Source organism: Botrytis porri, assembly GCF_014898465.1.
Source record: "Botrytis porri strain MUCL 3234 chromosome Unknown BPOR_011, whole genome shotgun sequence".
Lineage (NCBI taxonomy): Eukaryota > Fungi > Ascomycota > Leotiomycetes > Helotiales > Sclerotiniaceae > Botrytis > Botrytis porri.
The window spans coordinates 731,788-753,368 of NW_024066085.1; the positions used below are offsets into that span (position 1 = coordinate 731,788).

Below are 21,581 nucleotides of genomic sequence, written 5' to 3' on the forward strand. Positions count from 1 at the left end.
TGGATTATGTTTCTCTGATCTTGTTATTGTCAAGCGAAGCAGTGCGAAGGATTCATGCTCTTTAGTAAAAAAACCGAGGTGCAACTATTTCCTCTATAATTTCTTTTAGGTAAAGTGGTTATATATGTTCCGGGCTGGTTTGGCCTGTCGATGAGAAAAATGATTGCCTCAATATACTCATTCCATGTGAACAAAAGGAAGGTTGGGAAATCTTTCATGATCCAAATTCGGAACATTCGACGTGTACTTCCTTCTTCTGCGGTCCTCGTAGGTGAAAATTGGGTCTCCAACAACAGAAGCTCCCAGCTGTATTGGTCGTCTATAGTACAATGTACAAGAAGTATCACCTAAGTGATGTCTAAAGGCTTTTGTGTGTTTGCTCAAACCCTAGAAACCCTCTCCAAACATCGCCGGAGCCCACACCAACTACCACGAATGGTCTCATTCAACGATGCCCCTCTATCATTACCCATAATTAAAAACCCCCATTCCACGAATGCCCCTAGTTCTCTGCTGCTAGAACCTTCAAGTATGCCTCGAGATCGAAATTCTTGTCCATAGGATCCCGTATAACTGTTTTTGGATGTCAGTAATGCTTCATCCAAGAAATTCGGTTCGAAGTATCGAAATGGACTCAAAAATCCACATTCAGTTGCGGATTTGAGCAGGTGTAAGTGTGGTAGAGATTGAAATCTATGGAAACTTCACGTACTGTCACCACCTCCTGTTTTCTGGCTCGCAGGCAAGTTCTTCTTTGCGTACTCTGCTCTCGCTTGCTCAATTAACTTTTGCTTGTGCTCGAATTCCCTGCTTGCTGCTGCTGCTTTGGCTGCAGAAGATATGCTCATTTGATGGTAGAATCCGTAGAATACACCCGCACCAAGGGCTGACCACCGCAGAACCTATAGGAAAATCTTCGTTAGCACTTTCTTTCACTAATAGACTCGGGAAGAATAGATTCCAACTTGGGATGAAGTCTTCGGGTTAAGGATTGCGCAAAGTCTTAAAACATACGTTTACCCCAGTTGAAGCCATCGGGAACAGTGGTAAGAATATGCCGGGGATGATATGGTGAGAAGAGTAGTGGCTTAAGAAATACCAATTGAACTCGGTATCACAACGAAAGGCAGGTAGCGTGATTGTTGTCGGCGATAAACTTTTTCAAGGTGGTCGGATGAAATACCGCAAGAGCAAGCTTCAGCGGCATTTTGCGGGACCAGACTTCCACGTGATATCTAAATTACAATAATGCGCATTCAACAAACGCGACTTTTATTATGCGTGTCTACTTGTATTTATGAACTGTTATAACACAACTTCATATTTGGGTTCAACATCTTCTGGAATAATCCCCTATCATCTGCAAACCTCAGGTTTTTTCAAGAACACGATATTGCGGTAAAAAGAAAGGTATTTGCCCATGAGATGGGCATAGAACTCCCGCAAAATGCAACAACGACGAGATGAAATACTGGCGAAGAAAGCCAAACTTGCAGAGTTAAAGAGGCAAAGAGAACTTCGTGCAAGAGAAGTTTCCGTAAGCAGACAGAGCGTAGGAAGTGGAAGTGATGTAATTAAACTTACCCTCATACTTGAGTTAAACTTACAAGCCATAGCTTGCATCACCGACACCAGGACGAGCCGATAATCGAAGGGAACTTGACAATCTAATTTCCAGCTTAGTTGGAGATAGCAGACCCGGATCGACTGGTCCTGGCGGAGCAGGTTCACCGGCGAGAGGGAGTCGACCAAACAGTGTATTAAGTGCCGGTGAACTAAGTAATGAGCCTTCCGAATCGACCATATCGAATGCCCAAGTCTCGCAGACCCAACCATTATCCATATCGAATCCCCAGTCTCTTTCCACAGTTCCATTATCTACAGTCTATGAATTTCCGCCATCTCCAATTAAGGAAGTATTCTCATACAGTAAAGGGGTACAAACAACGGAAGAATGGGGTACACAAACCTCGAGGCCTAGAGGTTTCGACGATTCGGAAGATGAACTCGACAAACCCCCTGGAGTTCATTCACCAAGCAAACGGCTAAGCAGGAGAGAAAAAAATAGAGAGGAAGAACTGAGAGAGAATATTCGCCGGGAAATTGAGGAAGAGCTGAAGGCAACTCGAGATCTTGTAGATGGCCCTATAAGACCAGATTCCCAGCATTTATCAACCGCAAATTTCCCTGCGAGAATTTTAACAAATGAAGAACTCAATGCTGTGACATCGTCAGAAGACTTTATGGAATTTGTTGAAAGGTCTAGTAAGGTTATCGAAAGAGCATTAGATCAGGAATACGATGTGCTTGCAGATTACGGATTAAGCGGCGCAAATGGAGTTGGGGACGACGATGAATACGGTAATACAGGCGGAAGGGGTCGACGGAAGATAAAGGAGGTTGCCCAATTCTACGATGAACGATGGTCAAAGAAGAGGATGATCAGCGCTATCGATTTCTCACCTAAATTTCCCGAGCTAGTTCTTGCAGCATATACAAAGAATCCATCCGCACCACATGATCCTGATGGACTGGTTCAGGTCTGGAATATGCATCTTCACGATAGACCAGAATTTGTGTTTCATGCACAATCAGATGTTCTCGCCGCAAAATTCTCCCCTTTCCACCCCAATCTGATCATTGGAGGTGCTTACAGTGGCCAAGTTTTACTCTGGGACACAAGAGCAAAATCGGCCCCAGTTCAAAAGACGCCTTTGACTGGATCAGGACACACTCACCCGGTTTATTCTGTCGATATCGTAGGAACTCAAAACGCGAATAATATTATATCCTGCTCAACAGACGGTGTTATGTGTGGATGGACTGTAGATATGCTTGCGCAACCACAAGAACTACTTACATTGACAACTCCACCACCCGCCAAAACCGAAGATATGAGCCCGACTTGTATGGCTTTCCCACAAACAGATCCGACATATTTTCTCGTTGGTTCGGAAGAAGGAACTGTGTATTCTTGCCATAGATATGATCGAGCAGGTGCCAAGGCAGGTGCTGATCAAAGAGTCACTTACCGTGGTCATGCAGCACCTGTCATGTCTTTGAATTTCCATCCAGCAAAGGGTCCTGTTGATCTTGGCGATCTTGTTCTTACCAGTTCTTTGGATTGGACCGTTAAATTGTGGAAAGTCCGGGCTCCAACTGCGACAGCAACCACTTCTATCTCAGGAGAAGGGCAGGCAGTCGCCCCATTATTCGATTTCACCCGAGAGGATCTTGTCTATGATGCAGCCTGGTCACCTATAAAACCCGGTGTATTCTCACTCGTGGATGGAGCAGGTAATCTAGAAGTATGGGACATAACCGTGGACACCGAGGTTCCAGTATCTAAAGTCCAGCCAAGCGGCAGAAAGGGTGGTCGAAGCATTATGTCCAAGAGCTTGAACAAACTCGCTTGGGAAAAAACCGAAGGAAAACGTATCGCAACTGGTGGTATCGACGGCGTGCTTTCAATATTCGAGGTTGGTCCGGATCTTGGAGGCAAAGATAGTGCCAGAAGTGAGGAATGGACGAATGTCAAGAAATTGGTGGCCAGAATGGAGTCATCGGCACAAAATGCTCATGATGTGATTGGCATCAACGGGTTGTAATTAAGATTTAGAAAGGGGGTGATACTTGTTGAGGCGATGGGATAGCTGTATTTGATAGATATGGCGTCGTTGCGTTGAATATACCCTAGTTAACAATTAACATGATTGGTTTTTTGTTCTTTTGTTATTCATTTCTATGTCAGCTAACTTTCGACTATCTCATAGACACAGAAATCAATAACACACCGATATGGATAGCCAAGCGAAACTGGTCCACTTTTACCCCTGCATTATAATCCTACGCTGACATAACTCTCCATGGTAGCGTAGCATAAGGGAAGCTTCCTGTCTTCCTAACTTTCAGATCAACTTCCTTCATGATTAGAAATACAAAATCAGATTGTCTACCTCTTGGCTCTCATTTTGAGACTGCACAGAAGAGGCACATCTCCAAGAAAAACCGGCAGCGGGGCTGTGTCAAATCTAGATCACGGAGCAAGTCATATTAGGCTCCAGGATTCTGTTACATGACTATTTTCGCCTCTTATATCTCGGAATCGAACCCATTTTTTAACTTTCCCCCTGATTCTAACCAATAATATTAGTCCCAATGTTATACTACTACATATCATAGGCCCCAAAAACCCCAATTGCGAAGATGGCGCCCACAGCGGCCGATCCAAAAGATCTCAAACTAATCCTCAACCCCGCATGTCGACGAGCCCTCAACATCCTAATCGGATCCATCACAGAACACATGCGCAAAACAATTACAGATTCCTTTTCCAACTCCTCGAGCCAACCCACCTCCAATCTCAACAACAAGAACATTCCAGGACCCAACCTAAATGTCTCTTCCTACCCCAATCCTCACTGTTCTAACGCCTCCTCGCCCGCTTCCACACCAAGTGCAGAAACTGATCAAGAAACAGCCCAACAACGCCGTCTCGAAGCCCGTCTTAATCAAAACCTTTCGACCCCCAAGCTACAAGCTTTGGAAAAAGCAGCTTTGAGTTATTTCGATTCGTGGCGGGATTCAATCCTCACACAATTAGGAAAAATCTTGAATTCCCCAGACGATCCTTGTGCAGATCAAAAAAAGAAAGAATTTCTCGCTTCGAGACCACCCCCTCCTTACAGCCCCGCTTCCAACAACCACAATGAACCCAGCAAAGATATCCTAGCTTTCCAAACCCTCTACCCTCCAGTACCCACCCGTCTCACTACCATTTCCCTTCAAGATCGCATCCATATACTCTCAAGTCTTCTCATCATTGTCCTCTCCCTCGGAACCTACTCCGCCCATTCCCGTGTTCTCCTCTGCCACCTCACTACTTCCCTCTCCCTCCCCCCATCCCTCCTCACCCACGAAGAAATACAAACCTCGCGTACCCTTCTCCTCGCCTCCAAAGCCGCCCTCAACGCCGACGCTGAAACCGCCGCTCGCGCAACCCAGAATACGTCTTCGCGTCGCTGGAAAGTGGGACTTGCTTCGGTAGCAGGTGCCGCTTTGATTGGTGTCACCGGCGGGCTTGCGGCTCCTGTGGTTGCGGGTGCGATTGGGGGACTCATGGGCTCTGTGGGCTTGGGAGGCTTAGCGTCTTTTCTGGAGGTTTTTTGTATGAATGGTGCGTTGGTAGGAACGTTTTTTGGGGCGTATGGAGCAAGGATGACAGGGGAAATGATGGATAAGTATGCGAGGGAGGTGGAGGACTTTAAGTTTCTAGATGTGAAAGGTGAGTGGGGGGAATTTGGGACTAAAGAGGAAGAAGAGGTGGAGAAGAGGAGGTTAAGAGTGTTGATTGGGGTTAATGGGTGGGTGGGAGAAGAAAGGGATATTATCAGGCCGTGGAGAAAACTTGCTGCGAAGGAGGGAGATGAGGATAATGGACATGAATGTGAAGTTTTTGCGCTGAGGTATGAGACGAATGCGCTGGTGGAGTTGGGGAATAGTCTAAAGGATACGGTTGGGAGTTATGCGTGGTCGATGGTTAAAATGGAGATTTTGAAACGGACCGTTCTGCTTACTTTATGGGGAGCATTGTGGCTAGTTTATTTATTGAAGATGGCTACTGGGATTGATAATCCTTTTGCGAGAGCTAAGAGGAGGGCGGAGAAAGCTGGAGAAGTCCTGGCTGATGCGCTTATTAATCGAGCGCAGGGAGAACGTCCGGTTATGCTGGTTGGATACTCGTTAGGGAGTCGGGTATGTGTCAGCTTCTCTCTTCAGTCTCATCCTACTTTCAAGTGTTCACACTGGTCGAGACGTTGGGAAACATGTTCAGAAGACATTTTTCAGACTTCGCTAATTTCGCCTCATAGGTAATATACTCCTGCCTCCGCTCTCTTGCCGAACGCCACGCCTTCGGTCTCATCGACAGCGTAGTACTAATCGGCTCTCCAATTCCCTCATCGACTCTTTCCCGTAAGTCCACCCTTCTCCCCTCCTCATTCATCCCTCTAACACCTCACCAGTTCTCCCTCTTCGCACCGTCATCTCCGGTCCCCTCCTAAACATCTACAATCCCTCTGATCTCCTCCTCGCCTTCCTCTACCGTTTCACCTCCCTGCAGTACGGAATTTCCGGTCTGCAACCAATTGAACACATCGAACGCGTCACCAATATCGACGTGAGTTCAAAACTCAATTCGCATCTCAAATACGAGGGGGTCATTGATAAAATTTTGGGGACCCACGTATTTCCTAGCATGAGTGCTGTTGAAGAAGAGAAATGGGAGAACGGAGGAGACGGAGAAGAAGGAATTTCAATGATCGATGGCGAGGGCCAAGTCAAAAAGAATGAAATAGAAGAAGAGCTATTGATTGATTTTGGAGAGGTAGCGGAGCTGGAAGCCAATGTTTCATTGCCATCTGGACAATTAGACAACAAAAACCCCAACATCTCTTCGTCTACTGGTAGCTTGTATAATATGGAAGATTTGTTAGGCTCGCCAGTGACCCCGACAGAAACAGTCACAGGTACAACCAAAAGTATCTCAGGGACTCATTTTGCCTCACATTTAAACAGCACTATATCACCCAGTATCACCACAACCACACCTACACTCGCTACCCCGAATACCACCACTCTTTCCTCGCTATCTTCTTCTTCTTATTATTCATGCTCTGAGGACGAAGGAGGAATCCAAATGATTGATAACGATGATGATTTAGGCATGTATATACAATTGACCTCTCCGGAAACCTTATCTACCTCATCCATGAATGAGGCCGGAAGGATCGAGAAAGGTATGACTGCGCTTGTCGTGACCGAAAGATCTATCGACGATGTGAAACATGAATCTCCCGTAGAGCCGAAGAGCTTGGGCTCTTTGCCCAGAGGTGACAGAAAAAAGGCGGCTGATTTCGCATTGTATTGAATGTTTGGATATGTTTTTAGCGTCCATGAGATTATAGCAATGCAATACACACAAGTCACAAATCAATAAATTCATATAAGTTCATTAATTAAAGTTCAAACATTTTCATCATATTATCGTGAAGTAGATAGAAACAAGTTGGTATCATGCGCTATTTACGCCACATCAAAGTCGCCGAGGAGGTATTCCTCTCTCTCGACGTAATCCCAAACTCCATGGAACCACACAGTAGGAATCACAAAATAATCCAACCCTAATCTATACATGAACTCCAGCGCAACATGCATCCAAACCATAAGCGAGAGCTAAACTCCATTATGAACATCTGGAAGAACGTAAACATCCACCACCGACTCTTTCTCATCAGTTCAAGGAAGGTTTGAGGCAGGGACACCCAGGCCAACAAAATGACGACTCGCACAACGACCAAGAACTGATGTTTTCTACCCAAACAGCAAACTTAGAGGGATCTAGCACGCTCCAAAGCGGCTAGCATACGACATCAGATCGACAATTAAGTCTGTTTGCGTTGATAGAGCAGCAAATACGGTTGGTTACCCCCCAAAGCCTTTGCCAGAGTCGTAGCATTGTAATATGAATCGTTAAAGCAACTCCAGCGACCATCGGGCCCACGAGCATCACAGGTGTAATGTCCGTAGTCGAGGCTACCAGAGTGCGAAACGGATGCTACAAGCTCGTACTCCATGGAGTCCTTGCTCCCACTAGGGTCGCGATAAGGACTGAGGTCGAGGGTATGGTCGATCGGAATAGCAAGCTTATCCTTTCTTCCATCATAACCAAACCGTTTAAGCTGGACAAACAAGATATCCGGTGCGTGACTGATCGACTGTACGCGATGAACGTCCCCCGTTACCTTACACTTCTCGCACTTGTAACCTTCAATGGTCTCATCTAAGTACTTATGCAAGTACGAGGAAACAGAACCACCTCGGATGCGCGGCTTGAGGGGTATGGATAAGGCTAGTTCATCTTGTAAGTCTCCCACAGAGACGTTATTACAGTGATCGCATTTGATTCTGCTGCTCAAAACAAGCTGCATTATCGACTGCATACTGGCAACGCTTCTGAACAAACGGGGTCAGTAACACGTTACTTGTAGACGACCGAAGAGATATTAGACTTACGACGCCTTGATCTGTTTCTCAATCTTTTCCAACATCCAGGTAATTTGCTCATGGGGATCACCTTGACCAGAGGGTCCAGGATACCACCCAAGACGCTTGCACTGAATCTCGAGTTTTCTCAATATTGGTGTGATATCCTTGGAAGGAACATCGACGGTCCAATACTTAGAAGAGAGGAGGCTAAGAGAACAGGCCAAACAATCTCTTCTGGGTATGTCACCTAGTAATATTTATGAGTTAATGAACAACAAAACCTCAAATGAGAAATAGCTTACAAGTTTCCACAGGATGTTGGTCAATCAAGAAATTGAAGAACTTGGGAAGATGTAGAAGTCCTTGTAAAAGACTGTTTCTATAGCATGCATATCCAGTGACATTGGACAGCCCCCTCTGTGCATTTGATGGCATGCGTGTTGAGTCATTGCGTACTTTAGAGGCCTAAAAATATGGGAATTAGTATAGATAAATGAGTGGCGGCTGGTGAACATTACCAAGTATCTTCGCTTTCTTAGCGAGTCACTGCGTGCCTTCTCCAATTCTTCTTTCGAGAGCTTTGCAGCCGGCTTGGAAGTGGCACCTTTCTTGGTAGCGACTTTCGAGGGCTTGGCAGCAACTCTTCGTTTTTTGGGGGATTCACTCTGAGCAGCTGTTTTTTCATCCTCATCATCTGGCCGTGATCTCTTTGGAGCGCTAATCTTGGCAGTAATCTTTTCGTCTTTGATAGCAGGGTGAGGTCTCGATGGTTCAACGCTTTTGATGGTGATAGTGTTGCTCTTTGCTTCGGCAGGTACTTCTTTAAGAGAATTGAGTTTGGTAGTTGTCTCATCCTTATTATCTGGACGTGGTTTGTTTGGTAAGGAGACGGCTGGATCCGAGGGAGCTGAGACTGCAGATGATGGAGGCGAGGGCAGTTGTATCTTTTGAGTAGCGGATGATGAAGATGAAGGTAGAGGCGTCCTCAAAATAGCCGAGACAGCGGATGAAGGGGGTGGAGATGGAGGTAATTTTGAAGAGGTCGAAGAAACAGATGAAGGGGTTGTGTGGTCAGCCCCCTTTACTGATGAAGAAGAAATAGATGGGGAAGTGGGTGTATTGTCAGAAATCTTTGACGAAGATGAGGAGGCAAACGGATTTTCTCGAGGGAAAACAGACGCCAATGAATGAGGAGTAGAAGCAGATGGCTCTACTGACGCAGGAGTATCAATTTTCTTGGGGTGAACAGTAGTTTCGGCTGATTTCATTGGCGGCGGAGAGGCAGATATCTTTCTCGAAGGTGAAACAGACGATTTCGAACGAGAATTGGATTTTACTGCTGGATGCGAGCTAGAAGACTTGGTTGATGGTGGTGGAGAAACAGATGATTTCGAGCTCGAATTAGAAGAGGAGGATGATGATCTTGCGGGAGATGACATCTTCCTATTACGCACAGATCTTCTTCTGTAGTTCTTCGATTGAGCGAAGTACTGTGCGTACAGCTTATTTTGACGTGGGTTCTTCATTAGGAATGACCTTGGGTTGTACTTGAATGCCCCCGTATAGTTGTATGCTGGAGTATTTGAAGAATCGAATGATGGAAATAGAGGCGTTTTGTACATTTTTATAACTTTAGTCGCCATTTTGACGAAGATCAATCCTCTATTGTCTTCTTGGCCAATCCTCTATTGTCTTCTTGGTCGGGTTGGTGGGCGTAAAATGCGGTCAAATCGTTAGTTTTCAACAATAGCAAATTTCGACAGTGCGCTTATTGTCTCTCTTTTCCTCGACGCAGAAGTGTATTGTGAACGACGACGATACGACTCGATTGGCTAACCGAAGCTCAAATGGGCTCAGTTTCGTTAAGACGTCTATCTTGTGCCGATTATATATCCCTTCTGATATTGTGTTATGTTCGATATTGTAGGTGAAAGTGAAAGTGAAAGTGAAATGTTTCCAAGTATGGGTTGAATCTTGCTTTCCACCTCAGCTTCCTCTTAAGTTTGTAGTGAAAATCTGTATATATTGTAAAAGAAATTGGAGTTCTCGCTGGAACTTGATCGATGCCTTTAAACCGTTGAATTTCGAACTGTACATCGAGTCCGGGGCGTGGAACTGTGTATTGTTCGTGGGACAAGTGCGCTCGCTGTAGTTTGGTTGCGTAGTAGTTTTATCTTGTAGTGCGAATGATTCACTATGAAGGGGTTTTTAATTGACTTCTCTGCAATGCAATAATAAGATGTATCGTTGTTGTTGTACTTTCATTCACGTTGGAGTGTAGTGAACGTGTGTGTGGTTTGGAATTCAGAAAAGCATATTTTTTTTTTTCTCGAAAAAGCATCATCCACCAGTGATCCACATCACATACTTCGTACCCACTGGAGGTATCTGTGGATTGAGCGGCCGACTGCTCCGATTATTCCGAGTGCCCGGATAAATTACTGCAACAATGTGATTGTGATCTTTATCGAGCTTATCTAATCTGAATCTAATCCACCACCACTAATAAATTAGTAACCCGTCATTCCCACCATCTTATTATTATTACTCATCCGACATCTCAACATCTCACATTGGATGTTGACTTCCCTGCTGCAAAGTGCAAAAAGTATATCACACAGTCGCATTCAACTATTCTTCCATTGAAGCCCTTGTCTCAAACTGCAGTGCTTGATCAGAGACAATAAAACCTTAAACTGACCTCCGGATTCTCTTTCATTACTCATCACTGAGCTTATTCTCAGTGAGAAGAACGATAAAAACTCTGCCCCTCATACCAAAATTTACCCGGCACACTACACAACCTTCATATCTGATCACGAGATTCGGTATCCCTTTTTCGCCTACAGGGGGTACATACATGACCCATCCTATTAGCAAGACCTTACGCACATTCAAGGAATTGAAACATTGCAAAGGACTCAAAACTATCGCCATTCTACCGAATCTATAAATACAAGGACCTACCATAATACTCATATATTAACCCTCCAATCTGATTCTGGTCACGCGACCACCTTCCCACACTCGAAATCATGACTACCTCACAGCCAGAAGACACCCAACCCAAAGTCCCCAAACCCGCCTCAGCACCCGAATCCACACCCATCACCATACCCCCCGCCGCCCCCGAAACCTACGAAGAAACCAATGTGCACGAAGTCTACGAACAAATCGCTTCCCACTTCTCCTCCACCCGCTACAAAGCCTGGCCTATCGTAAAATCCTTCCTCCAAGGTCTCGCACCCGGATCCATAGGTCTCGACGTCGGTTGCGGCAACGGCAAATATCTCCTCGTCAACCCCGACGTCTTCATCGTCGGTTCCGATCGCTCTACAAATCTCGCAAAAATAGCTGGTTCCCACCAACCTCATTCGGCAATCGTAGCCGATACGTTAGCATTACCTCATCCAGAAGGTAGTTTCGACTTCGCGATAAGTATAGCGGTCATCCATCATCTATCTACTCCAGAACGTCGTCGCGAAGCCGTCCAATCCATCCTCGCTACTCTTTCCCCTTCAGGAAAAGCACTGATTTACGTCTGGGCCCTCGAACAATCTTCTTCTCGCCGGGGCTGGGATGAAACAAACCCTCAAGACGTGATGGTTCCTTGGGTAATGCGAACCGGCAAAAAAGTCGCGCCAGATGGAAGTATCACGCAACCGGCTTCCGAAAAAACCTTCCAACGCTACTACCATCTATATCGGACCGGCGAACTAGAAGAGGACATCAAGAGCGTCGGCGGCACGGTACGAGAAAGTGGGTATGAGAAGGACAATTGGTGGGCCATTTGCTCTCGAGGAGACTCACTTTTACCCCTAGCATCTGAATCCATAGTATGATCATGCTCGCGCGGGATGACCACGGGAGATCAGCAGCAACTCGGGATCTGCCTGAGCCGACATGCTGATTCCTCTCGATCATGCGCGACCTCGTCAGACTGCATACACACATGCAAAAACGATGATCGGCGTTACTCTGGCAATAGAGAAGGTGACAGGACCCGAGTCGAGGAAGCGCCAGTGTAGTACAAAAGGAACCATGAGGTCAATACCCACTTCTTTCATGACGCCGGCCGAGTAGTAAAGTTTCGCCGGTTAGTATTGATCCATCATGAGAACTTGAACACTGTACTATTAACGCACCGGGCCTGAAGGTCATGTCAAGAAATGACACTCTATAAACATGTTCGTGTAAGATACATCAATACATGCATACGAAGTAGATACACAAATCATAAAAGCAATTAGAAGACTATAAAGGGGTTAAGATACAAAAAACCATAATACAATCTAGAAGGTATAGTTTCGAACACCATGCGTGCCTGCAAGCAATGCGTGCTACGCTACCCCATCTCAACCCCATTCCATCCCAATCAATGTAAATTCCAAATCATAAAGCCCTGATACAAAGCCAAGGGATATGTTTTCAAAACATCGCGCCATTCCAACATGCAAGGTCCATCCCCATATGCTCACTCTACCCATCCATACCCTACTTTACCCTAGAAGAAAGAGAAACAAAGTGTAGAAACAGATATTAACTTTTTCCCCAACGCCAATCGCATTTACACACGTTTCCATCCATCCATCTATCCATTGCACATAACAAACATTCATCAAACATCACGACGACCCTCATTGTCTCCTCCTAATACTATCCCGTGTCCCACCCTCCGGACTTCCCCTTCTCTTCCCATCGTTCCTCTGCCCCAACATGCCAATAGCCGGTAAGAGGGGTCCAGGGCCAGGACTCGGATATCCACTCGAATAGCCACTCGAATACGCGGGCATCGACATCGCATAAGCAGGCGTACTATACGGGCTCATACCTGTGGTCATTTCTGACAAACTAGGTAGATATCCTCCTCTACCCTGACCCATCATCATGCCACCACCGCCTCCAATGGCCGCCAAGGCCAGGCCATCTGTCGGGCTTGTGGGCGGTACTGATCTAGGGGTGCTTTCTCTCCTGGCTGCGATTGTACGAGTGGCTCCTACACCTCTTGGATTTGGGTTTCCTTGTGCGGTGCCAGGTCTACTGTATCGAGAACCTCCAGATGCTGAATTCATCGTGCTGGATGTGGATTGACTATATGAATGACCCCTCGCAGGCGAAGCTCTCGAACCAGAAGATGGAGCATCGAGAGTTACGCTTGAGAGAGAGAAAGGAACAACACCAGCACGTCTTGCCATGTCGTTTTCGCCGAGTTGCCAGTGCATGGCTTCTGCTGCTCGCCATGGAACTGCCATTTCTTCAGCCACTTTTGACCACATTTCTTGCTTGAATCTAGATAGTCATGTTAACAACATTATTGTGAGCTTGATACTTGAAAGAGTAATACCTTTCATAGAGTCTAGCGAGTTTGTTCTTTCGTTCTTCGTCCCATTCACTCCTACGTTCCAGATAGTTTTGATAATGTAACCGACAACTAATAGCACTTCGACCTGGTAGCCTCTTAGAGATATCTTCCCACTTCATTCCACTGCCTCTTAGATCAATGATTAGAGCATCTTCGTCGGCCGACCATTTACTTTGCTTCTTAGCAGGAGATTCTGATGGATGGGCACCCATACTTCTTTTTCCGCCGGCTGCAGAAACGGCAGCAGCGTAGTTTGGTAATTCTGGTTGTGTGATTGATGATTGAACGGATGTAGATCTTGTTTGGTTTCTGTCGGGTGGTGATGTGGTCTGGGACTCATTAGAGTCCGGATCCTTGAGGAGGAGGGAGATATCCACGGTGATGGTGAAGTCCCTGATACCGTCAAGGTCGACGGATGATCTGCGAAGAAGAGGTGCACGGTTTGTTTCTGTGATGAGATTCGATTTGTAGATCATCAAATTTGACACAAAGACTGGTGATTTGAGGCTTCTATCGAGAATTGACGCTGTATAATCAAAAAGAGTAGTATGTCGGTCGAAAGATAAAATGCTAAAGGAGATGGCACTCTTTGATAGATGTGAGTATGTAGTGGCGTGAAACAGACTAGATGATTCTTTAAGACGTGGTAGCTTGGATTGTTCGAGAAAAACTATCTTGAGACGATTTGGGCTATTTCTAACGAGAGGACCACGATCCTATTTCAGGCCTTCATAGTGGAGGAAAATTCGTGGCTCGCCTATAATTTGATGGCCATAGAACTGATTGGTAAAGATATATCATTGGTGCAGCCAATCGCGGTAGATTGGATGGAAATTGGAAAAGAGTAGAAGCCAACGCCAACGGAAGAATACGTCAAGTTTGTTAATGAGCTTGCCAAAGACAAGGGCATTGTTCGAACTGATCCCCACAGGAAATAACTAGGTTGAATGTTGGACAGTCGGTCGGAAGCATGCGATGCAAATAGAGTCCTTAGTGGGGGGGGGTCCAAGCCAGGGTATGCTAGTGTGGAGGGAAGGCCGGCCACGAATTCATGCATGAACATGAACATGAGCATAGTAATGCTTTTAGAAAAGCTGCATTCTAGTGCTTCCATTGTTGAAGTTGTGGAAGAACAGTTGAAACTTGGGAGCTGGCGCTTGAAACTGATTTATACTCCTTCAACCCCTCAAAGCTGTTTTAGACACATGTCTGTGCGTAATCGTCATCAAACTTGACTTTGATTGTATTTATCTGCATTTCACCAAATTTCATATCAGGATGAAGGTTTGAAATGCCACAATAATGAAAAGGCTCATGCTTTGATGTGGATTGCTTGTCGTCGCCTCAATCGGCCAGCCACTGTAGATCCAAGATTGACGTCTGAAAAGAAGGAATTGGCGGTCTGGTTTGCAAGGGTAGTGGTGAGCTTTGCTTCAAGGATTATAATGTATGATCTTCATGGCTTGCAGCGCCTCTAAGTCCTCGATGAACCACGATCTTCAGTGGGGCAAGCAAGCCGAAAAGACCGAAGAAAACTATCAAGCCACACAGAATAAATTTCCCTTTATTTGGGTCGTTGGTGGCTGAAAATAAAGCTTACGCGACCGTTTAGGTCGGCTATGCCTCATCGAAATTCCAAACCCTTGATGCCTAATCAACAGGAGTGTATTGCGTTGTTCTATCCTGCGTTTGTATCTGTCGGTAGCCATCACAATGAGCACAATTACATACCAGTCCTTTTCGTCTAGCACACCTTCGGATACCAACATCTGGCGGTGTAAATTGACGTTGTCATGTGAGACGGCGCCATAATCGTGTAGACGGTTTGAGTCAGTAGAGCTTTTTTCAGAAATTCGGAAACATGGTATCCATGAACACAGCCCAAAGCTTAAATGACCAACTCTCAAATGGCCTCTACGGCGGGCACTCAAAGCTTTCTGCAGTTCGCCTTCAGCCCTGATAATCCCATCCGGGGAGGATTGGGGGCGGTGAATGCCCAGTTCACGCTTTGAGCTATCGCCTTAGCCTCAAAAAATAGAAGAAAACTTGTCAGATCAGACGAGAGTACCAGATAATTGCTGTCGCACGGCCTTGGAAAATAGCGCCTCAAGCACCCTCGCCCAATTGCGTGCATTAGCATGCTAGCAACACTTGACAACAATAGTATAGCTGTGCTGTCATTGTTGATTGCGGTGTCTCAGGTAGGATACATATTCTGCAGATATCCGTCGACATGTAGCTGTGCCCGTTTGTTTCCATTTACAATGGCCATTGTTGTAGGAAAGGAGTATTCTGCATCCATTGAAGCCTGAGTAAGGCGGCTGTCAAATTAGTACATAACTGCCATGTTAATTGCCTCATGCACAAGTATAGGTGGATTTAAGCGTAACTCGGTTTGCTGCCGATGTTATGCCATGAAAGCATGATCTCATCATGAGTTCCCTAGCCGTCGGTGTAGAACTTCCAAGATGAGAAGCTTAGTAATGCAGCTATCGTGTTTATCGCTCCCTCGTCCCGAATCATAAGTAGTCCGATCATTGTGGGGGTAGATCTTGCGAACCACCAAACCAAAGTCAAAAAGTATGTAACTACTGCGTAGCTTAACTTGGTTTGGTAGGTATTCAAAAATGCAAAGATGCAAGTCGCGTGGCACTTCGGTGAGTGGCGTATCCTGTACAGGGCAGGGCTATGGAAAAGAGCTCGTCTCAGAAAAGTACAAACCCATGTCTGTTTGAGCGGTGTAGTATGCTATGCAATCCCAGAGAAGAACAATAGCACTAACTATAGTCATTTTGACAGGAATAATCGCGCCGAGAGGAGTTCGAGGATCACCTCTCATTCAAATTGATTGTAGGGCTTAAGATTATTCATGCGGAGTTCCGTCTCTTTTTGCAGCTTTGTCCAATGGTGTAGAAGAAGACATTGATACAAGTCCACAAGTCAACAACCCCAACAAGCAGACTGCAAGCGAAAGTTAGCCAACCAATTGGGACAAGAACTGTTAGAGATCTCCTCCTGATCCTCCTTTTTCTTTTTGTTATTTTTCACACATCCCATCATGTTTGAGCCTTGCGACAAGACAATCCATAATCCTTAATCCACGATCCATAAATGGGTCAGAGACACAGATACTTCATCCTGCTATACTGTAAGAAGTTAAGCCAGCGATCGACTGAAGGTTAACGTCCCTTTGAAACTTCTAAAGCATTGACATTTTCGATTCATTGGGTGGGGGATTTGAAGAAGGTGCTCACTTCTGTGTAGAAAGGATGGAAGATGTAATTATCAATTGATCAAATGGATTGTGGACGAGGCTTCAAGAATAGAGGCGTAGTGATAAACATATTCTAATTTTAATCATATTTCGCTCTTTCTCAAGGGATGATGATGGTAAATGAAAAGTTTCGAGGGAGAAGAAAAAGAATCAAAAAAAAACCATCACATCGCATTGATTTTGATTGACCAATGGTGATATGCGTGTGATGGAAATAGAAATAGATAGATAGACATGGGATTTGATTTGTCTGTGTGGGAAAAAACATCAGGTACAACAGACCAGTACACCAGACCAGTACTTACTTATCGATGAACAGAACAAAATCAACAGATGCTTCCCTCGTGCCTGTCTGTGTAGTTACAATTGGTGTGTGTATGCCACGGTATGGTCTCATTGGTCTGCTCGCTGCTCGCTGCTACTCTCTGCTCTATACAGGATGGACGTTGACAATACCTTTCGGCAATATGCGTTGAACGATCCTTCCCTATTGCTTGTTCACGTTACATATACTAGAGCTCTGTACCACCACCCAGTATGCCAGTGTCCTCGTGTGGATCTGAACTTGCGTGTAAGGTGCCCAGGTGCCCAGTCACTTGTAAGTTGTAACTTCAAATATGGGGCATTAAAGAAAAGAACTGTGGCTGATGAAATTCGAAATAACACCACCTGCGCACCCATGGACACCCTCGACACCCTCGACACCTAAAATTATTATTCCTATTCCATTCCAAGGTTCTGTATGAATCTTTGGGCCTGTGTCACGTGTGGCAACCAGACCAGTTTTTCTATGGGTCGACAACAACAACTTGATGTATCATGAAATGAACGCTTCACTCGCTCCTTTTTGACCCATAATCATCCTGCTTCTACCAAGAAAAGTACACTGACACCTCATCGGTCTCCATAATCCAGCTTTCAGATTCTCCATCGGGCTCTGCATTGGACTTCGAACCCCCCCATCGAATCTTCTCTCATCGGATAATTAACAATTGGTTAAACGTCGTTACTGTAGTTATACTCCGTACAAGATTAAACGGCAGTTGTCCCTCCCGCGTTCAAAGTTCAAACAGAAACCTGGTAACAACAACCTGGTCATCTCACGCCTGGCAAACTGCAGAGATCCGTCAACCGGGATAGATTTCTATTTCAAGAATCATAAGGCATAGAAAAGGCAAAGACAAAACCAAAACGTCCATACGATTCCATACCATCTTGTGGAACACTCCAAATATACATCTATACCCTCCAGCCCTTTATCGATAAGAAAATCCCACGGGAGCATCATCCCATTCGCAATTAACATCAACCCTGAGCTCCCTCGCAGATTTATTATTCATTGTCTAACCGGACCTCTTTCCCTGGTCGCCTTACATCGGAAAATTTTATCCATCAAAGCCTCATCCGTTACGCCCTACATTCCTTCCACCTTCAACAACCATGAGTGGTATGCAGACAGCAGGGGACATCCCCATGATTGTTAAATCAGAGAACTCTGGATCAGAGCGTCGTATCACTCCATCTTGGTCCATTGGCCAACTAAAATCAAAACTTGTACCCGTGACCGGTATCCCTTCCTCGGATCAAAAACTCACTTTGTGGATCAACAATCAACAATCCGTCGACATCCAAGCTCTGGATGAAGAGAATACACAACTGACAAACTTTCCTCTGGCACCACACGCCGTTATTCACGTGAGTTCGGAAATTTCTTTAGCTTCGTAACGCGAAACATGTCGTGGTACTCTAAGACCTTATCGTTCTGCAAGGCTGCCTGTCCACCTCGATCCCACGGATGTTATTTTCTCCTCGATATGAGACTTGATCTTCGGTATCGTATCCATACTAGACAAGGTTTTCATTTCAGCATCATATGATAGTTCATGCCGATGTTTACCGGGTTGCCCCAATAGTTCATTCCATGATATTTGGGTCATTGAGATGATAAATCTTGATTTATAGTCTACTCAACTCGCGGGTGTTGCTTTGTGTGGGTTAGTTTCCTGCCCTACAGCTAGGCCAAGTGTTCCATATTGCTTAGAGTGGAGTGTTTCGTCACGGACACGACAAGTTTTGTTCGTTGTCCATGAACTATTTGCCGTAGTCTGAGCCCCATCAAGTGGATAATATATTATTGCATTATTGTTAGTCTCATTCTGAGTCACGGTGTGCTGTATTCCAAAACTTAACAAGCATCTGATACTTACAAGCACAAACCTACTGTTCTCCATTGTTAAGTTTGGCCATCATCTTTGGAGGACACGTATCATTTTGTGTCTTTCCCACCGGGTTCTCCCAACAAATTTATGTAGCGATACTTCTGCTAATTAGGCTTGGCTGTTTTTCAATATGCTAACACAACTTTTCCCAGGTAACCGATACTCGCGCCCCTGGTCTCCGTGAGAATTATACCGATGTCTCCGCCGTCGAAAAATACACCCTTCCCGTAGAATCCTACGAGAAACGCACCGACAGTGTTCTTGCGTGGAAAAAGAATGAAAAGCTCGGACGATTCAACCCTGATGCTCCCACTCTTCTTGATGCCAAACTTGCTGTCTACGATAATGAGATCAAAGCAAAAGGTATCTCTGTAGGAAAGAGATGTAGAGTCGGAGAAGATGATTCCAGAAGAGGTGAAGTGATGTATGTAGGTGACGTTGCAGAAATTCCTGGTGGAGCGGGAAAATGGATTGGAGTCAAACTAGACGAACCTGTCGGAAAAAATGATGGCAGTATAGCTGGAAAGAGATATTGGGGTAAAGATGGTGATGGGAAATTCGGTGTCTTTGTTAGACCTGAGAGAGTTGTAGTGGGAGACTATCCAGTAATGGATGATTTTGAGGATATGGAGGAAATGTGAGAAAGCATGTAACTCATTTGCATTGGATTGAGCTTTTGTGGAATCATCCCTTTTAGATCCCTTTGAATGCGAGGCGATTTATTTCGCATAAAATTGAAGGTTACATTCTCTCACTTGGGCATAACATATATTTCTATTGATTGAGGTGTACACTGCACAATATTTCAAACCTGTCGTACCAAAACTCTTTTTCTTCTTTTATACATTTCTATCCTCCCACTTTATTCCCAAGTTCACTCGAGGGAAAAGGCGAACACTCCTCTCTCCCCCAGCATCAAGGAGCCCGTTCACAAGAGGAATACAACAGATATATATATGTGATTATCTAACCATACAAAGTAGCTTAACACAGGAAATTCCTACACAACTCGCCAGTGTGTAAACCCCCTTTCAGAATATTCCTAGCACGATAATCATCTCGCATACATTAAATATATCTATCTCCTCTCCTACTGAAGTAAAAACACCTCTCATCAATAACAAGATTGGTTTCTCGTGCATTCCTCTGTATAGATTAAATCACTATTTCATGGTGTTTCTCATTCTTACTGCATTATCTTTCGTGTAGATTTTGACTCAACTTCAATATTAGGTTTAATAGGCATCATACATACATACATACGCGTAGATGACTACCCATCTCGTCATCTCTCTCTCCCTCGCTAGCATAGTCTAGCTTACTATCATAGTACATAGTTTGGATTTGGAAAACATATTCTCTCTCACTCTCTCTCTCTCTCATCAATTCTTCCACCTTGTACCCATCTCGATTAATCTTCTTGATTGATACTCATCTCTTTAACATTTTACTCACTATGACACCATCTACCTCTTGTTCTTTTCTTGATTTCCATGCATCGTCATATACTCGCTACTTGTATATCATTAATCCTAATATATCAATCAATCAATCAATCCACGTACATGTGACATACACACCACATCTCACTTCTCAATCCTCCTCCAAACCGAATCGAACTAAACCCAACTGAATCGAACTGAACCGAATACATCTATCTCCCCTATTCTGTGAAAATCTACTCAAAGTTCAATCCTAGTTCTGAGGGAGAGTAATCCATAGCATCGTACCGTATTCTGTTAGATTAAAGTATGTATGGATTAGTCGATGTTATTATGTTTTGTAGGAGTGGCATTGAGAGGTCCATACGTTGGAACATGGTAGGGTCTCTGTGACTTCGAGGGTATTATTGGATATTGGATATTGGATATTGGATAGTGGATACTGGATAGTGGATGTTAGATGTTGAGATAGACGGGTTGATTGATGGGTTGATGTAAATCTTTTTTTGTATTTTTGTATACGGGGTTTCTGTAGTTGCTTTTCAACATCCTTTTTACATCTCCTTTAAAACTCACGTTCTTTCCACGTCCTCTGATTCTCTAATGGGAGTTTGACTTTTCTATTGCAATTGGTTATCTGTAGGGGAAATATTGATATTTACATATGAAATTTCAATACGAATTATAGGATTCAGATCAAATCTCTAAGTTGAAGTAAGAAATAGGAAGGTTCAGGGAAAAGTCATTGTGTTGTTCCTCTCCCCGTCCTCTTTCTGTTCTTTCTTCCCAATCCCGATTCCCCATTTCTTCATTTCCTTCCAACTGGACCAATACATCCTTTCAACAACGCCATCTCCACATCTACAACGTGCTCTTCAATTCCCTCCTTTCCCTCTTCCTCTGTATCAGTGTCACCCTCTCCGTCTTCACTTCCCACTCCTCTATCGTACCCCCTGTACCCCCTGTACCCCATACGCTTTCCGTCTCTTCCCTATTATCGAATCATCTCTCTCTCTTTCTCTCTCGTTTCTTCACTTCTTCCAGAATCCTCATCGAATTAGCTCCTTATTCTACCAACTCATCTAATACCATTTTCTCATTCTGAATTCTGTTTCTATTTTTTCCCCTTCTTTCCTATCTTATTTTGTGAAAGATCTACAGAACTAGCTAGACTTTGAGGATTGCTCATGTTGATATCCCCTGAAGGGCAAGATACAGAATCGAGAGACCTGTAGTCA

The 21,581-nt window shown here is 44.7% G+C and overlaps 7 protein-coding genes across 7 annotated transcripts; 4 read left to right on the top strand and 3 right to left on the bottom strand.

The window, feature by feature from the left end:
* Nucleotides 1-502: 502 nt before the first annotated feature.
* Nucleotides 503-1,035, bottom strand: EAF01_008253 (uncharacterized protein; the record flags this gene model as incomplete). Its single annotated transcript, XM_038916509.1, has 3 exons — nt 503-573; nt 713-902; nt 1,015-1,035. The coding sequence occupies 3 exons, from the start codon at nt 1,033-1,035 to the stop codon at nt 503-505; spliced, it is 282 nt and encodes a 93-aa protein (XP_038767871.1).
* Nucleotides 1,036-1,447: 412 nt separating this feature from the next.
* Nucleotides 1,448-3,608, top strand: EAF01_008254 (uncharacterized protein; the record flags this gene model as incomplete). Its single annotated transcript, XM_038916510.1, has 2 exons — nt 1,448-1,570; nt 1,617-3,608. 2 exons carry the CDS (start codon nt 1,448-1,450, stop codon nt 3,606-3,608), a joined length of 2,115 nt encoding a protein of 704 aa, XP_038767872.1.
* A 598-nt stretch (nt 3,609-4,206) lies between these two features.
* On the top strand, nt 4,207-6,928 carry EAF01_008255 (uncharacterized protein; the record flags this gene model as incomplete). Its single annotated transcript, XM_038916511.1, has 3 exons — nt 4,207-5,754; nt 5,871-5,973; nt 6,024-6,928. 3 exons carry the CDS (start codon nt 4,207-4,209, stop codon nt 6,926-6,928), a joined length of 2,556 nt encoding a protein of 851 aa, XP_038767873.1.
* Nucleotides 6,929-7,442: 514 nt separating this feature from the next.
* EAF01_008256 (uncharacterized protein) lies at nt 7,443-9,689 on the bottom strand (the record flags this gene model as incomplete). The annotated part of the gene is made up of 4 exons (XM_038916512.1): nt 7,443-8,013; nt 8,074-8,293; nt 8,349-8,511; nt 8,565-9,689. The coding sequence occupies 4 exons, from the start codon at nt 9,687-9,689 to the stop codon at nt 7,443-7,445; spliced, it is 2,079 nt and encodes a 692-aa protein (XP_038767874.1).
* A 1,392-nt stretch (nt 9,690-11,081) lies between these two features.
* EAF01_008257 (uncharacterized protein) lies at nt 11,082-11,888 on the top strand (the record flags this gene model as incomplete). Its single annotated transcript, XM_038916513.1, has 1 exon — nt 11,082-11,888. The coding sequence occupies one exon, from the start codon at nt 11,082-11,084 to the stop codon at nt 11,886-11,888; it is 807 nt and encodes a 268-aa protein (XP_038767875.1).
* Nucleotides 11,889-12,273: 385 nt separating this feature from the next.
* On the bottom strand, nt 12,274-16,855 carry EAF01_008258 (uncharacterized protein). The gene is made up of 2 exons (XM_038916514.1): nt 13,391-16,855; nt 12,274-13,335 (listed from the first exon to the last, which is right to left on the bottom strand). Exons 1-2 carry the CDS (start codon nt 13,882-13,884, stop codon nt 12,684-12,686), a joined length of 1,146 nt encoding a protein of 381 aa, XP_038767876.1. The 5' UTR covers nt 13,885-16,855; the 3' UTR covers nt 12,274-12,683.
* A 1,267-nt stretch (nt 16,856-18,122) lies between these two features.
* EAF01_008259 (uncharacterized protein) lies at nt 18,123-19,542 on the top strand (the record flags this gene model as incomplete). Its single annotated transcript, XM_038916515.1, has 2 exons — nt 18,123-18,377; nt 19,054-19,542. 2 exons carry the CDS (start codon nt 18,123-18,125, stop codon nt 19,540-19,542), a joined length of 744 nt encoding a protein of 247 aa, XP_038767877.1.
* Between the last annotated feature and the right edge of the window lie 2,039 nt (nt 19,543-21,581).

Bases quoted from the DNA above. Each gene is read 5' to 3' on its own strand.
- EAF01_008258 (XM_038916514.1), bottom strand. From the start codon at position 13,884: ATGATCTACAAATCGAATCTCATCACAGAAACAAACCGTGCACCTCTT. The intron at 13,336-13,390 runs GTATTACTCTTT...ATGACTATCTAG, and splicing joins CTCGCTAGACTCTATGAAAG to ATTCAAGCAAGAAATGTGGT.